Raw genomic sequence first — 17,533 nt, 5'->3', positions numbered from 1 at the left:
GGGGAATGAAATTTGAAACTTAAATCAAAAATTGATTTTGGCTGTTCTTTTATATTGGGGGGTTCTTCATCCAAAAACACCCCCCGCCCTTGTTTTTTTTTTTTTTTTTTTTTTTTTTTTTTTTTTTTGCTTTAAAGCTTTTGAAATATAAAACAATTGTATTTCATAGACCTCTACATTGTAGAACTGTTGAGCCCTGATATGCTTTAAGTTAGTCCTAGAACTGATTATCGCTTGGACTGTTATTTGACCAAGAATTTTCCTTAGCCTTAGTTAAATAAGAAGATCAAATTGTTCATGCTTTCACAGTCTACAATTCTTTTTTTAACCTCTTCCTACTTTTTTTTCACCACCTTTCCCGTTAAACACAGTTGTTTGATATTAATGTCAACACAGTAAACTTAGTAGCAAACAGCCTTCCAAATACACTGTAGTTACAAAACATGCACAGTTGGTATTCTTTCATACTTGTTCTGTATACATTTTAAAATGCATACGGAAATAACTTTAAGGCACTATGTTTAGAATTTTTTATTAATTCAGTTGGTTATTAATGACTACTTTTGCTTGCATGCTGAAATTCTGCGCTGAACTTACTACTTTTCCAGGTGCTGACATTTTCTTACTAGGACAGATTTATTTTATAGTAGTAAGATTGTATGGAAGAAAATACAAAATAAGAAAGATTTTAAAAGCACATTAGTAACATTATTGATAGAAAGTAGTCCTTCTGTTCATCTCTAATGGTGTGAAAAAAGAGTTGGCCTGCCTAGATTTACTCTACTGTATATCCTTGAAAGAAATGTTACTGTTATTGATAGATACTCTAGAATGGTACTATTTAGTCTTATTTCTACATTATACAGAATGGGTGGGATTTTTATTATGTGTACTCACCATCAAAAGTCCACATGTATATTGAACAAGGATTATAAATGGATATTTATTTATATACCAGCAACATGTAGAAGTCTTGCCTTCCTCTGGACTACAGAAAACTGTATTTGTATGCGAGTACAGTTCTTGCTTCATGACTGTTCTATTTTTTAACATTCCCTTTGACATCTTTTACAAGAGGTCATCTTTTACAAGATTACTTTGTAATGTAGCTATAACCATATGCAAAGATGATGGCTAAGCAGGATGCTTACCTGCTTGATAATTCAGATTGCTAATTAAAACAGGCTATCTGGAAAAGGGGCAAAGGTTAGGAGTTCTGGCCTCAGTTTTGCTGCTAACTAGCCCTTGTGATTGTGTATAGGTCATACTGTTTTGTCAGTTCTTCCATTTGTAAAATAAGGGAAAGCACCAGCAAGGTAAAGTGACTTGTGTAAAGTAACACAGCTAGTTACCTTATGTTTGCATGGTATCTTACATTTTCCTTTTTTGGGGGGCTACTTTGCTTCTTTAGTAGGTATCTCAAACTTTTCAAAGAAGTTTTAACCCGTTCTTGGTAACTTATACCTCTGTGAAACAGATAAGGGAAGGTTTTACTGTTGCTGTTTGTAGAAGAACTAGAAGTGAAGTGACCCAGCCAGGTTACCTTTCTCAATCCTTATTTATAAGCCAGGCCTTGTGACATCTATGAATATTTTTATGTAATTAGGATGTTAAAAGTTTTACTTGAACTATAGAAAGTATGTTCTTAAAATTAAGGTTTATCTTAAAGGTTCTAACTGGTGTTGCTCAGCCAGTAGCTTTTGGTCAAGGACAACAGTTTTTACCAGTTCATCCACAAAATCCTGGATTTGTTCAGAATCCGTCAGGTATGTACTTTCTGAACTTTGTTTTTCAAGAGACAAATAATTATTATTTTGTTAAAAAGCTAACTTTGTCAATTTTAGGAAATGACAGCTTTGCAAAGGTTAATTTAGAGAAATTTAATCTGGCTGATATATTTTTGTTTCTTTTCTAAGTTTATTTACATTGTAGATGTATATTCACATTGACCTTATTTACAGCTAGTGATGGTTAGCCTGAACTTGTAGTGTGCAAAACAAATGGAAGGAAACCTATTGGGTGGAAACTGGAAGGTGGAAGGGCAGGTATGACATTTGTGTTGAGTTAGAATGAAATAAATGACAAACCTCAGAAATCTCAATTATTTGATGTTTTGAGTAGTGTGTGTTATGATCCAGTAAACATTTATTAAGTGAATACTGAGGATACTGCATTAATAAAGTCGATTAATTTTTATGCTTTTATGGGCACTCAAATAGCAAAAAGTGGCTTTCTTAACCAGATTCTTTGTTACTACAGGGTGAGGCTTAATTAATAGTAGATAAAATGACTTTTAAAATGAATTTTAGTTTTATTTATTTATTTATGAGACAGAGTTATGCTCTTTTGCCCAGGCTGGAGTGCGGTGGCGCTATCTTGGCTCACTGCAACCTCTGCCTCCTGGGTTTAAGCGATTCTCTTGTCTCAGCTCCTTGAGTAGCTGTTACTACAGGCATGCGCCACCAGACCCGGCTAACTTCTGTATTTTTAGTAGAGTTGGGGTTTTGCCATGGCCAGGCTGGTCTTGGACTCCTGACCTCAAGTGATCTGCCTGCCTCAGCCTCCCAAAGTGCTGAGAATTCAGGTGTGAGCCACTGTGCCGGCAAAATGAATTTTAGTTTTAATACCTGGTAAGTGGAATTATATACATTAGTGATACTTGCTTTCATTTCTGAATCATTGAAACAGCTCTTTCAGAAACATGCTTTACTGTAGCATTGTTTACATCAAAAAATCAGTTTACAATAAATTTAGGGAGTTTTCCAAAAATTCTGAAGTAATTAGGAAGTCCTAGCCAAGATCTTTTTTTATATATTAGTCCTTAAATTGTATCAAGAAATTCAATTAATTTGGAAGCTTTCAACTTTTAATTTCTAGATGGACAATTAGGATTAATTTATATTTCTTCTTCTTATTTTGTTACTATAATGAAAACAGAAGGAAATTAAGATCTAAAGCCCAGAAGACTAGGCTTGGAATCTACACTTTGTTACTTTGTAAATGGGCAGGCTTTAAGCAGGTATCCTTCCTGAGGTTCAGTTTTTCCCTCTATAAATAGCATATGGTAGTATTAGTATTTGCCTGGGATTTTTTTTTTTTAAGAGAATCAAATGATATAGTATATGCCAAAGTACTTTATAACTACTTGTCAAGTGCTGTATTTAATGTATTTTCCTTTAGAACTTGGGTTTTTTTTTAGAACTCAGTTTTTATTGCTGGGTAGAGGATTTGTTATATTGGGGTTAGTGGCATGAGATGCTATCAGAAACTACAAATTTTCTTTTTGCCTTTTTTTTTTTTGTGTGGTGGAGTCTCGCTCTGTTGCACAGAATGGAGTGCAGTGGTGTGATCTCAGCTCACTGCAACCTCTGCCTCCCAGTTTCCAGCAAGTCTCCTGTCTCAGCCTCCTGAGTAGCTGAGACTACAGATGCATGCCCCACATGCAGCTAATTTTTGTGTTTTTAGTGGAGACAGAGTTTCACCATATTGATCAGGCTGGTCTTGAATCTTGACCTCTTAAGTGATCCATCCGCCTTGGCTTCCCAAAGTGCTGGGATTACAGCTGTGAGCCACTATGTCCAGCCCCTTTGTGCTTTTACAACCTTGGATTATTTGTATATGTTTACAGGGCATAGTAGTGTCACAGAGGAAGTCACAATTTTTCTCTGGGTTTGGGGATATTGAATGGGACATTAATTATGTCTTTGTTCTTCAGGTTCTTCTTATTGTTTACAAGAGGTGTCAACAGTTTTCAGTGTGCTATATTTAGCTTCTCTCAAGGTTCTTTCTCTAATTTGAAAGTATAAACATCCCTTTTTTAGTAGGAAATATACCCATGTTCATTTATTCATTCAGACATACATTAGTCATCTGCTGTATGCTAGGCATTATGTTAGGATGAATTTAGTAAGGTTTATCCTTCAAAGAGCTTTATTTTTATTTTTAAAGAGATAGGGTGCTCACTGTGTAGCTCAGGCTGATCTCAAAGTCCTGAGCTCAAGGAGTCCTCCCACCTCAGCCTTCCAGTGTTGGGTTTATAGGCATGAGCCACCGCACCTGGCCTCAAAGAGCTTTATAATATAGAAAGGCTATTGATTTTGTGTGTGTGTGTGTGTGTGTGTGGTTTAACAAAAACTACATAATAATGCCAAGCACTTCAATTCCTTACGAATATTAATTCATTTAACCTCATATCAATTACCCTTTGTACAGGCACAGGAAACTGAGGCAGATAAGGAACTTGATTATGTTATACAACTAGAAAGTGGAATTTCTGGCTAAAAATCCCAGCAGTCTGGTCCTGCAGTTTATGCTCTTTGTTATTAAATTTGGCTACCCTCAGACATGAGAATAGCTATTTATGCATCTTAGACATATAAATAGCTAATTTAATGGAAAGTAAAGATTAAAACTAGTTGAGTTAAATGTTACTGTAATTGATTAACTGTTGAAGTTGATTTATTCATTCATGTATTCAGACATTTAGTTTGAACAGACATTAATTAGCCTACTCTGTATAAGGCAGTATGATAAAATTAGAATATACAGTGGTAAAGGGTAGGGATTATGTATACTGTGGATGCAAATTGAATTTCTGCCATTAAGAGGCATTTTTAGTGGTTCAGAACTTTTCTGTGTAGGTGTAGTGAGTGAGATGTATCATAATGACATACAAATACATTAAAATATTGTTTTCTTTTTTTTGAGACAGGGTCTTGCTCTTTCGTCCAGGTTGGAGTGCAGTGGAGTGATCTTGGCTCGCTGCAATCTTCGTCTCCTGGTTTCAAACAATTCTCGTGCTTCAGCCTCCTGAGTAGCTGGGATTACAGACATGGGCCACCAGACTTGGCTAGTTTTTGTATTTTTATTAGAGACAGAGTTTCACCATGTTGGCCAGGCTGGTCTCAAACTCCTGACCTCAGGTGATTCATCTGTTTTGGCCTCCCAAAGTGCTGGGATTACAGGCATGAGCCACTGCACCTGGTGTAAAATATTGTTTTCATAGTTGGGGCAGATCACGAGGTCAAGAGATCGAGACCATCCTGGCCAACATGGTGAAACACCATCTCTACTAAAAAATAAAAATTAGCTGGGCATGGTGACGCGCACCTGTAGTCCCAGCTACTTGGCAGGCTGAGGCAGGAGATTTGCTTGAACCTGGGAGGCAGAAGTTGCAGTGAGCCAAGATTGCGCCACTGTACTTCAGTCTGGGACCTGGTGACAGACCTAGACAAAAAAAAAAAAAAAAAAAAAAAAAAAAAAAGAATCACAGCGTTTAGAATAGTGCCTGGAAAAATATGGGACTGGAATGATTCCTCACCAATGAGGATTCCCCATCAAGCAAAAGAAAATTGTTAGGCTTATTTCATTTGTTCAAGTTTTTGAAGCATTGGTAACTGTGACACCTTTTCAGCAATAGACTGAGCTGCTTTGCAAGGACAGTATACTATTTAGCAAAGGTCATAGGAGCAGGTATACTCTGAGTCATCTGATTCATCTCCCTGTTTCAGTTCTTCTGTTATGTCAGGGAGCTTTGAGGTCAGGAGTACTTCCACTTAGGCTTAGTGCTAAGAGGTGATACACTTATTTTATCTATATAAAACTACCTTTTCCAGTGTACTTAGAAGATGGAGAAAAGAATTAGAAGGGTGGAAAGTTGGAGATAGGGGTGGTGCTGCATTGCATGTGAGGAGGGAGCATAAAGGGTCATTGTTTGTAGTGTTCTCAGTGTTTGTTTTAGAATATATTCTCAAGTCTGTTGACCTAAATGAAAAGATAATCTTAGGGGCTTTTGAAATAATTAAACCCATCATTAATAAGACTTTGTCAGATTTACTGTTGACAGGACATCTTGAAGAAAACTTTGAAAAATCCTTAGTAAAATTTGCATCTTTAAGTTCTACATTCACTTTAAGAGAAGTTCCTTCTTTTTTTTTTTTTTTAGGAGCCCTCCCTAAGGCATATCCTGATAATCATCTCAGTCAGGTGGATGTAAATGAATTGTTTTCAAAATTGCTAAAAACAGGAATTCTCAAATTGTCTCAACCTGATTCAGCTACAACACGTAAGTGTGATTTTATACTTAATGTAAACAAAGCTTCATTAAATTTTTGAGATGTATGATCTAATGATATAAGTTATAATAAAGGTCCTTACAGTAATTGAATTCCTAGGTATAACTTTTATTTTCGATTTTTGGAAATCAAATACAGTTGGTTTATAATGAAATTATTTTAGATTTCCTAAGATTGAACTACCTTATAGTGGACATGTGTTTCAATTAACATATCTAATGTGCAGGCTTTTACCAGTAATTTTATGTTAATTTAACTTTTGAAAAGAATTTGAATATTGATGAATAAATGACTTTTATATAGATTACTTTTCAGAGATCAGGGTTAACATCACATACCAAAATAAAAAATTGTATTAGGTTCCTTGTCCAGTAAACTTGAGATCAAAAGCACTGAATAGACTAGATTTATTTCTCTACTTGCTTATAATACTGTAAATACTTATAATACTTTAAAGAATACATGGAAAATGGTATTAAGAAATTTGTGTTTCTTCTTAATTTTAGAAGTAAGTGAAGTAGCTGCTCAGCCTCCCCTTGAAGAGGAGGAAGATCAAAATGAAGATCAAGATGTTCCAGATCTTACTAATTTTACAGTTGAAGAATTGAAACAGTATGTAATCTAATTTTCTTTAAAATAAAGAGGCAGTGACTCTAATAACAGTGGACATTGTTACTATTAGTGCTTTCCCTTTTATTTTATTCCTTTTACTGTTTTAACATTTAGGAAGCCTTTTAAAAATTTTTTTAAAATGTAAAATATATATAACATCGTCTTTAGGTAGCCTATTTTTAAATCTTCTTTTAAAGTATGTTTGCTGTGTATGTACTTAGGCCAAAGGCCACCCCTAAAAGTCTCACTCTGTCGCCCAGGCTGGAATTTAGTGGTGTGATCTTGACTCACTGCAACCTCTGCCTCCCAGGTTCAAGCGATTATCCTGGGATTACAGGCACTCTACCACCACACCTGGCTAATTTTTGTATTTTTAGTAGAGACAGGGTTTCACCTTTGCCAGGCTGGTCTTGAACTCCTAACCTCAAGTGATCCACCTGCCTTGGCCTCCCAAAGTTCTGGAATTACAAGTAGGAGCCACGATGCCCGGCCCCTCAAAATTTTCATTTTTTAATCTGTGATACAGAAAACTTAGTGAATTTTTCACTGTTACACCAGAGTGGAGAAGTTGAATTATTCAGAATGCCAAAGATCTAGAGAGGTGAGATTTAACTGTTCTGCCATGTCCACATTGACTTCACTCCAAACTAGAATAAACTACCTATCGCCTTGTTAGCTGGCACAGGATCATTTCATTTTTAGCTAAATGGAAATAAATAACTGGGTCAGGGCTATCCAAAAGAAGACAGGCTCCATGATCCAAAAGTCACCAAAGTTAAGGCAAAGAGGGTCAATGACTTTGTTAGCAAATAATATTGATCTTTGGGTGTTAACTGTTTCAGCCAGCCCTTGGTTTCACCATTGTTACAATATGGAAAACTTAGATACTTGTAATTGGCTTTTGAAGGCCATCAAGCCATGTTATCAACACTAAAGATTATTTCTTTTTCAAAATAGACGTTACGATAGTGTTATAAATCGACTGTACACTGGTATTCAGTGTTACTCTTGTGGAATGAGGTTTACAACATCACAGACAGATGTATATGCAGATCATTTGGATTGGCATTATCGGCAAAATAGAACTGAAAAGGATGTTAGCAGAAAAGTCACTCATAGACGTTGGTACTACAGTTTAACAGTAAGTAACCTATGTGCCTCCATACTATCTTTTAGGCATAAATAATATCATTCTAAAAGTATATTGATTTTAATAATTTTAATAATTGCTAGAATCTAACATGTAAATTTACTGAATAAAATTTTACTTCTTGAATATAAACAGGTGTTTAAAGAAATGAATTTTGATGAGATTAGAATATAGCATACAGGATTGTTCTAGCTCTAAAATTCCAAGGCTCTTTGACTGTTTTTTGTAAAAAATTACACTTGAAGCTTATCTTTTTTGAATTAGTAGTTATAACTGTAGAATTAATGGAAAATTAAAATCTTAATTATTAGTTGCCGTATGTTGTCTATTAGTTAAAAGTCTCAAAGTATAATTTTAAATAATATTAGAGTATAATGTAGAAAAGAATATATGTATTCCTACCTTTGGATGGCATTATATTGAAGATATGCAGTAAAAATTTAGAAATAAATGGAATAACCTTTAAAATCAACTCCTTTTAAGGACTGGATAGAATTTGAGGAGATAGCTGATCTGGAAGAACGGGCAAAGAGCCAGTTTTTTGAAAAGGTTCATGAGGAAGTTGTGCTCAAAACTCAAGAGGCTGCTAAAGAAAAAGAGTTCCAAAGTGTACCTGCTGGACCAGCTGGAGCAGTTGAGGTGAGAGAAGAATGTTTAAATTTTCTCCCAATAGGAGTGTCCCTAACTTTCTTTAAGTAAATACTCATAAACATATCACTATATTTATATCCCCGATTTAGTGATTTTAAGACTTCTTGGAAGTACTAGTACTTTCAGTTTTACTCTTATAATCTAGCTTTGAGTTTCATAACTACAGTGGCCAAAAGCAGTGAAATGTTTACTCTTTATGCTGGAAAGATTGACAGAATCCCGTAAATGTATTTTGAATCATATTATTTTTTGGACATTATTCAGACTTTTGAAACACTCAAATTCCTTATTCCACTTAATAAAATGTTTGTATATTTTTACTTAAATGGGGTTAAATGTGTTCTATTATGTAAATTTCATTTTATATGATTGTATTTTAGAGTTGTGAAATCTGTCAGGAACAATTTGAACAGTACTGGGATGAAGAAGAGGAGGAATGGCATTTGAAAAATGCTATTAGAGTAGATGGAAAGGTAATTTTCATTTCTATATAAGAAAGTGTTAAGATAAGTATTTTGTTGTTGGCTTAACTCATTACTTTGAAAGGAGGAGGTTCATAATAGTTTTTGTTTGATTTTTGGTCTTAATAAAAAAGGTATTGGACTTAGTAATATAATGTTGGAGTTAGAAGGGATCTTAGCAGTCACCCGGTTCTGTACTCACTTTACAAAGGAGGTTGCATTATTAGTCAGTGACAGAGCCAGGACTACCTCTTCTGAATCTAGTTAGTCGTTTTTCTGTTCACCCACACTATTTTGATTGTGGATTTATATTTCATCATCAAACTGTACTGTGTGGAAAACAAATCAAGTTAGGCTAGATACTTAAATGAGCCAAGAGAAGTCAGTTTTTCAGATTCTTTAAGTATAAGGATGAAAATTTTGGTTTTATTCATTTTCATGACCAAACAGTTTTTGTCATCTTTCCAAAGACTACCTTCTGGTTTAAAGTTAAAAAGAAAAATCATATGAGAATATTCCATTAGAAGAGAATATGCACATATTTACTTCTTTTCTTTTTGCTTCAGATTTATCATCCATCATGTTATGAAGATTATCAAAATGTAAGTTCTTTTTGGTTACTGTATTCTCATTTGCATGAATCAATTTAACTTTTCAGTTTTTTTTTGCATCAAAGCAATATTATAATTTTAAACTTAATATATTGAACTATTTTTGTTTTTTGATACAGCATTTAGGTTGTTCAGTAAATATTGGTGCTAGATTGACAGAATTGATATACATTAATATATCATTTTCTGTGAGATGCAATTAAAATTTTGAAATTTATCATTCCTTGCATTTTATTCACTTAAATCGTGTTATCTTTTACTAGGCCACGAGGCCCAGAGAAATGTGAGGAAAAGTGAGGATAAGGATCATTATGGGGATAGGTTTCTAGAGCTATGGGTAGCATTTACTGCTATTTTTTTTTTTTTTTGAAATCCTATTCAGCCATCTAAATAGGTATACTTTTTTTGTTGTTTTGTTTTGAGACAGAGTTTCGCTCTTGTTTTTTTTTTTTTTTTTTTGGGAGAAGGAGTTTAACTCCTGTTACCCAGGCTGGGGTGCAATGGGGCGATCTCGGCTCACCGCAACCTCCGCCTCCTGGGTTCAGGCAATTCTCCTGCCTCAGCCTCCTGAGTAGCTGGGATTACAGGCACGCACCACCATGCCCAGCTAATTTTTTGTATTTTTAGTAGAGACGGGGTTTCACCATGTTGACCAGGATAGTCTCGATCTCTTGACCTCGTGATCCACCCGCCTCGGCCTCCCAAAGTGCTGGGATTACAGGCTTGAGCCACCGCGCCCGGCCGAGTTTCGCTCTTGTTGCCCAGGCTGGAGTGCGATGGCTTGTTCTCAGCTCATTATAACCTTCACCTCCCAGAGTCAAGCAATTCTCCTGCGTCAGCCTCCGAAGTAGCTGGGATTACAGGCACACACCACCACACCCGGCTAATCTTGTATTTTTAGTAGAGACAGGGTTTCATTACATTGGTCAGGCTGGTCTTGAACTCCTGACCTCAAGTGATCCACCTGCTTTGGCCTCCCAACGTGCTGGGATTACAGGTATTAGCTACTGTGCCTGGCCAAAATAGGTATACTTTTTAATGATTACATATAGAATCCAAAAAAGATACTAGTCTGTTGGCCTTAAAAGTTCAAATGGTTGGCTGGGTGTGGTGGCTCACACCTGTTATCCCAGCATTTTGGGAGGCCAAAGCTGGTGGATCACCTGAGGTCAGGAGTTCGAGAGCAGCCTGGCCAACATGGTGAAACCCCATCTCTGCTAAAAATGCAAAAATTAGCCAGGCATAGTGGTGGGTGCCTTTAGTCCCAGTTATTTGGGAGGCTGAGGCAGGAGAATCACTTGAACCTGGAAGGTGCCGGTCTCAATGAGCCAAGTTTGTGCCACTGCACTGCAGGAAGGTGGAGGTTTCAGTGAGCCAAGTTCGTGCCACTGGGGGAAAAGAGCAAGGGTCCGTCTCAAAAAAAAAAAAAATTTCAAATGGCCATACTTGCAGTCTGTTTTTAAAACCAAGTAATGGAACAAATAGGTTTTTAAAGATAGCGGGTTGAAGACAATTTGGAAGATTTATTTACGTTATCAGAAGACTAGTGTTTAGGATGATGGTTTATGGGATTTAAAAAATCCTCAGGATATTTGAAATTAGGGTAGTAACAAGTTCCAGAATATATGTATAACATCTATGTAGAAATTAAAATGTAGAAGCATGTCTAATCAACTTTTTTTGGCTGTATAATGTCTTACAACTTAGCTGTTACTGCTTAGCTCACTGCTGAGTACATATTGAATGTGCAATATATATTTTATTTTTGTTGCCTTTATGGCATATTTTGTTCGGAGGCAGGTATTTCAGTTGCATTTGTTATATGTGTGTTCCCTTGTCCATACAAGGGTCTTACAAAACTAAATGTCATTTAATGTGAGAATTTTGAACTTTCATCAGTACTCATAGGGCCTCTCATTTTGTAGACATCTTCATTTGATTGTACACCATCACCCAGCAAGACACCAGTTGAAAACCCCTTGAATATTATGTTGAACATTGTCAAAAACGAATTGCAGGAACCCTGTGAAAGTCCCAAAGTTAAGGAAGAACGAATTGATACACCACCAGCTTGTACAGAGGAAAGCATAGCAACACCCTCTGAAATTAAAACAGAAAATGACACAGTCGAGTCAGTTTAAATAAAATGAGAAAGGTATGTTTTTCTTTTTTAAAAAAGCTGCTGTTGGATCTAGAAGGTGAAGAATTTTTTTATGTATATATAGACATATCTATATAAATTGTCTAGCTGAGGCAGGGCCTTCAGCTATCATTTGGTTAATAAATACATTTTAGTATTTGCATTTCCTACTGCCTGCAGAGTTTCAGGTGCTTGTTGTGTGAAAGTTCTGTAGATGTGTGCAAATTTAACAAAATGAAATTGTATGTGTAAAAATGTACGATTTTCACTGTGCAACTGTAAATTATAAATAAAAAATATTTTTGCTATTCATGGAGTGTAATATTTATGCACACCATCAAATAAAGTTTCTGTACTTTTTATTGGGTAAAAATAGAATTGAACAGCAACCTCAACATAAGATTTTTTTTCTAGTAGCCTCCCATTGATTAAAGAAGCAAAGTTTGAAGTTTCATCCTTCAAAAGGGGGTTGTGAGAGAGCACCGTAGGGCTTTTCTCAAATAGAAAAGCCAGATTTTGAAAAAATTTTAAAGACAAAATAGGACATATTTGCACGTATATATATATATATATGCATATATATATACACACACACACACACACACACACACACACACACACAATTCCAGCTATAGAGAACCATCCAGATGTACACTTTTGAAAATATCTAATGAAGCAACTTTTATTCTTGAACTTGGACACTGATGACATCAAACAATTAACAAATATATTTAAGTACTAAGGTGATTTTTTTTTTAAAGACATTTTTTCAAATTGTCAAATGATTTAATGCAGATGAACATATTTCTATTTTAAGTTACAGAGGAATCTGTAAGAATGTTCGCTTGAGATACGGTTAACTTTTTTCTTTTGTTGGTTTTGGCTTAGATGGAGACCATGAGATGTTAATATTCATATATGTAATAAATAGAATGATGAAGAAACTTTGTTTGTACTTCTTTATTTCTTGAAAAGGTTTATAATGTGTCTTTCTTGTTGTCTTTGTTTTTTAAAACATGAACATAGCACTTGCTATGAGCCAGGCACTGAGAAAGGTTAGTCTTTTCTGCCTTTTATTAGATAAGCACATAAAACAGTGAGTTTTATTGAGCACATACGATGTGGCAGGCACTAGCACTTTCTAGATGTATTTTCTCTGGTATTCACATCTAATAACTACATGGTAGATGGTGTCCCCAGTTTACAGAAGCAATTAAGCCACTGACTTTAAAATTTAAGAATTTGAACATGGCTTTGCTTCATCTAATTCCAATTTCTGCAATTTTAAAAGATACCCCCAAATTAATGTTAGGATAGAAATAAGCACACCAAACTACCAGAAGGTGGATTAAAGAATATACTACAGAGGTGATGATAGTTGAGTCTTGGAGGATAACCAGGTGTGGAGTCCATACTGATGGGAAGGGTATCTTTGGAAAATGAACAGCAAATGTAAAGCCTTGAAACACTTTTGTGTTTCCAAAAATTGACTACTTATGGTTAAAACTCAGTAGTTTTGAATAGATTATGATGAATCTTTATTTAAAATTTTTTTTTTTAGTAGCGAGATTGTCTAGCCCAGGCTGGTTTCAAATTTCCCGGGCTCAAGTGATCCTGCTGTCTTGGCCTCCCAAAGTGCTGGGATTACAGGGATGAGCCACATGCCTGGCCTTTATTTTTAAGTAAAGAGCCTTCTTGGTCATGCTAAGGAATTTATTAAACTGGTGACCAGAGCAGCCACTAGAAATTTTAAAGTTGACATCTGCATTTTAAGTTGTTTTTTTTTTTTTCCAAGAATCAAGTGAATGGTTCTAGGATTGTTCAATTCAGAGAGGTCCAGTAAGAAAACTGGTAGCCATCAGAGTTGAGTTGTAAACACATGTGACAGATGAACTGATGTATATGAATTCAGCCATAGAAGAGCTGAGGTCTGTGAATCCAAAAAAGTAGGCAAAACTTCCTGTTGTACATTTTTTTGGGGAGACCACCCATAGCTTTTATCACATGCTTAAAGGTATGGAACATTCTAAAAGGAAGGTGACATTCAAAACTACAAATGTATCAACAGTGTCCACACAGAGAAGTGGGTCAAGGTTGGGGGAACAAAGACTGGTGGGCAGGAAGGTCAGAAATAAAACAGAAAACCAGCAATGGGAAAAAAATTTCTTTTTTGGAGAGTCTTGCTCTGTTCAGGTTGGACAGTGCTCAGATTGCATCATTGCAGTGGCACCATCTTGGCTCACTGCAACGTCCACCTCCCAGGTTAAAGTGATTCTCCGGTCTCAGCCTCCCGAGTAGTTGGGATTGCCAGTGCCTGCCCCCACACCTGGCTTTTACATTTTGAGTAGAGACAGGTTTCCCCATGTTGGCCAGTCTGGTCTCAAACTCCTGACCTTAAGTGATCTGCCCGCCTTGGCCTCCCAGAGTGCTGGGATTACAGGCATGTGTGGGGAAAAAAAATTTTTTTCAAGGGACAAGGTAGCCAGTAAAAGTCAAGAAGACATCTAAGATTGAAAAATACTGTTGACCTAGGAACCGCTGAGTATGGGTGCCAACACCTGGTGCAATGGGTAGTGTGGATGAGAGGTAACAACTATTAAAAGCTAGTTTTTAAATGAAGTTTAACTCCAGAGATTAAATTGTAGTTAGACAAACAGGAGAGATACTAGTATGTTAAAAGGAGCTCACTGGAAATGACTGGACTACCAGTATTAAGGTTGTAAGGAGATAGCATCAACAATAGCACAGGAGGGGCTGAGCAGTGGCAGTGGCTCATGCCTGTAATTCCAGCACTTTGGGAGGATTAAGACTGCTTGAATCTAGTTCGAGAACAGCCTGGGCAACATGGTGAAACTCCATCTCTACCAAATATATGAAAAACTAGCAGGACACTGTATGTAAAAAACAGAAACACAGATGGATTAGCTTTGGAATGGAAGTGGGCCAGTGTTCTCCAAGATGGCCACTAGTATTTACAGTTGGGATTGAGTTCAATTCTTTGAGGTAGGCAGCCAGATGGAGGGCAGTGATTTAGATCTGCCCCATATTTGGCTGTGCATTAGAATTACTTACAAGAATTTAAAACATTTTAATACTAAATTTAGAGATGGGGCCTTACCATGTTACCCAGATTAGCCTCACTCCTGGGATCAAGCCAGTCTCCCACCTCAGCTTCTCAGGTAACTAGATTACAGGTACACACCACTACCAGTGCTGGCTTAGAATTAGTCAAAATTAAGAGATTCCTAATCTCTGGAAAGTCTCATTTAGTTTATTCTCATTCAGGGGGCACTTCTAGTATTTAAGAAGCTCCACAGTTGTTTCTAATGAATAGCCAGATCTGGTAAATTCAGAAATCAACATCAGATCAAGAGCATCCCCAAAGATAGAAAAAGAGTCAAAATATATAGCACTGTTAGCTAGAATTAGTAATCTAACACTGTAAAGTGCAATAAGGAAAGCTAAAGGAAGCCTCAGAGATGATGAACACTGTCTTACAAGTTGAAGTTTGAGAGAAGAAATAAAATAGCATGTTTCCTAAAATCTAGAGATTTCATTAAATTGATATCCTCCTGGTTTTAGTGTAATTTTCCCACTGAAAACTTCCAACTTTGATGTTTCGGAAAATAGAAAGCAATCTCATTGCAATTCAGCTAAAAATAAAAAGCTTTGGGAAGACAAATAAGGAATTATATGTATAAAAATTAAAACATTCTCATATTAACAGCTTAACCTAAAATAGAAAATTCTGTTATTTTTTTTATGACTGACCTTACAACTTAGTACCTACTAAGTAACCAGTGGAAATTGATACAAAATATTCAGGAAAATCTAAGGAGGCATCTAACCATGCTGCAAGTGGAAAAATGTAGCTGACTGGAGGCAGAAATGGAAACTAAAGACTACTCTCAAGGAAGATCTGATCTCTTGTAGAACTGGGGAGTTTTTTCCTAATCCTAAATGGAGTCAGCTCTCAGAGATAATGGGCATTGTGTTGAGCATGTGTGGAAGGGTAAGCTAAATAAGAGTCAAAAAGGTACCCATGAAGTACCCCAGTGAGGATTTGGGAGTGGGCACCAAAGGGAGAACAAGGATGACTAGAAAGTAAGAGAAAATGGCAGAAAGGAGTAGAGATTGTCACCAATACCCACTTCATTTTTTTTTTTGGCCTGGGGTTGGCCCTGTTCCCTTCTCTGAAACAAGATAAAAAATGTTGATTTATGATAACCTGCTTTATCATCCCACTTCGGCAAAACTGAGGTTGGTCATATTTATTTACTAACCAAAATCATAGCTTCCCACTCACAAATGGTCCCAATTCCTGGGAATACTGAGATGACCACACCAGGATGTATTCTGAACCTTGTTTCACTTAAGAAACTTCTTCCATAGTCAGGCACTTACCTTGAAATCCTGTGCAGTCTTGATTTTGTATCTTACCTTTTTATATTAAAATTACTCTTAGTATTATCAATGTCTCCTTGTTAAAACCAGTGTGCGTTTCTTAGCTTCTTAATCTCTTCTGAACCACACTCACTTTCACTCTTTTTGAGGCAGAGACTTGCTGTGTTGCCCAGGCTGGAGTGCAGTGGTACAGTCTTGGCTCACTGCAACCTCCGATCCCACATTCAAGTGATTCTCTTGCCTCAGCCTCCTGAGTAGCTGGGATTACAGGCACGTGCCACCATGCACGGCTAATTTTTGTATTTTTAGTAGGGGCAGGGTTTTACCATATTGGCCAGGCTGGTCACAAACTCTTAGGCTCAAGCAGTCTACCCATTTCAACCTCCCAAAGTGCTGGGATTACAGGTGTGTCACTGCACCCAGCCCACAAACACTTTAGAACTATTTCCTTTTGCTTTATGGAATGGTACGTTTTTCTGTGCTTCTATATTTTTACTTAGGATTAACATTTTTAAAATCCAATAATACAAATACGAAATACAGTCTCCTTTTACACCCTCTTTCTTGCTCTATACAATGACCGAGGTAACAATTCAGTGTAGAATTAGAAAAACATTTTAAAAATTGAATGAAATCACATATGTATTGTTTTGCACCATTTTTCACTGCCTGTATCTTACAACTTTTTCCATGTAGATTAATGCATGTAGATCTGCATGTCTACCACTGCATAGTATTTTGTATGAGGAATGCAGCATAATTTAGTTGTTCTTTTCCTGATGGATATTCAAATTTCTAATTATTTACAATTACGAAGTTTTATGGTGACTATCATATTACATGCAACAAAGCAAGTTATTTTGAAGATCTAACAACCAGTTGGTTCACAGGCAATGTGAATTTAAATTTTTGACACGGTTAGAGCTGTTAGGATTATGCTAACTTTATAACTGGGAAGTACTCCATCCTTCTCTATGCTTTGTTCCTGGTGACACATAATGGGGATTAAACTACTTTAGGACATTCTTTTATAATTATCAGTTTATTAGTTTTTTGACTCGAGTCAATTTTTTGAAATTTGTATTTCCTGAAAAAATTAGCCAAGTGAATTTTCTTTTTCTTGGCTCACTGCAACCTTCACCTCCCAGATTCAAGTGATTCTCTTTCCTCAGTCTCCCAAGTAGCTGGGATTACAGGCGTGTACCACACCTGGCTAAATTTTGTATTTTTAGTAGAGATGGGTTTTCACCATGTTGGCCAGGCTGTCTCGAACTTCTGACCTCAAGTGATCCACCCACCTTGGCCTCCCAAAGGTTGAACATTGTTTTTTGAGATGGAGTTTCACTTTTGTTGCCCATGCTGGAGTACAATGGCACGACCTCGGCTCACTGCACCACCATGCCAGGTGTTTTTTTTTTTTTTTTTTTTTT

General features: G+C 36.3%; 1 protein-coding gene across 2 annotated transcripts in view; it reads left to right on the top strand.

Moving 5' to 3' along the window:
* PCF11 (PCF11 cleavage and polyadenylation factor subunit) overlaps positions 1-13,505 on the top strand; it is a 27,094-nt gene extending 13,589 nt beyond the window's left edge. For both annotated transcript variants that reach the window (XM_032295880.1, XM_032295879.1), the window contains exons 9-16: positions 1,670-1,766; positions 5,945-6,064; positions 6,581-6,686; positions 7,644-7,827; positions 8,320-8,475; positions 8,868-8,960; positions 9,515-9,550; positions 11,485-13,505. In XM_032295880.1, coding sequence (XP_032151771.1) covers positions 1,670-1,766; positions 5,945-6,064; positions 6,581-6,686; positions 7,644-7,827; positions 8,320-8,475; positions 8,868-8,960; positions 9,515-9,550; positions 11,485-11,700 — 1,008 coding nt within the window. In that variant the 3' untranslated portion in view covers positions 11,701-13,505. The remainder of the gene's footprint in view (positions 1-1,669; positions 1,767-5,944; positions 6,065-6,580; positions 6,687-7,643; positions 7,828-8,319; positions 8,476-8,867; positions 8,961-9,514; positions 9,551-11,484) is intronic.
* The last annotated feature ends 4,028 nt before the right edge of the window (positions 13,506-17,533 follow it).

The sequence above is a fragment of the Sapajus apella genome, unplaced genomic scaffold (assembly GCF_009761245.1).
Source record: "Sapajus apella isolate SASKATOON/1434 unplaced genomic scaffold, GSC_monkey_1.0 scaffold34, whole genome shotgun sequence".
Lineage (NCBI taxonomy): Eukaryota > Metazoa > Chordata > Mammalia > Primates > Cebidae > Sapajus > Sapajus apella.
The sequence above is the reverse complement of the archived record's forward strand: the minus strand, read 5'-3'. Positions and strand labels throughout refer to the sequence as shown.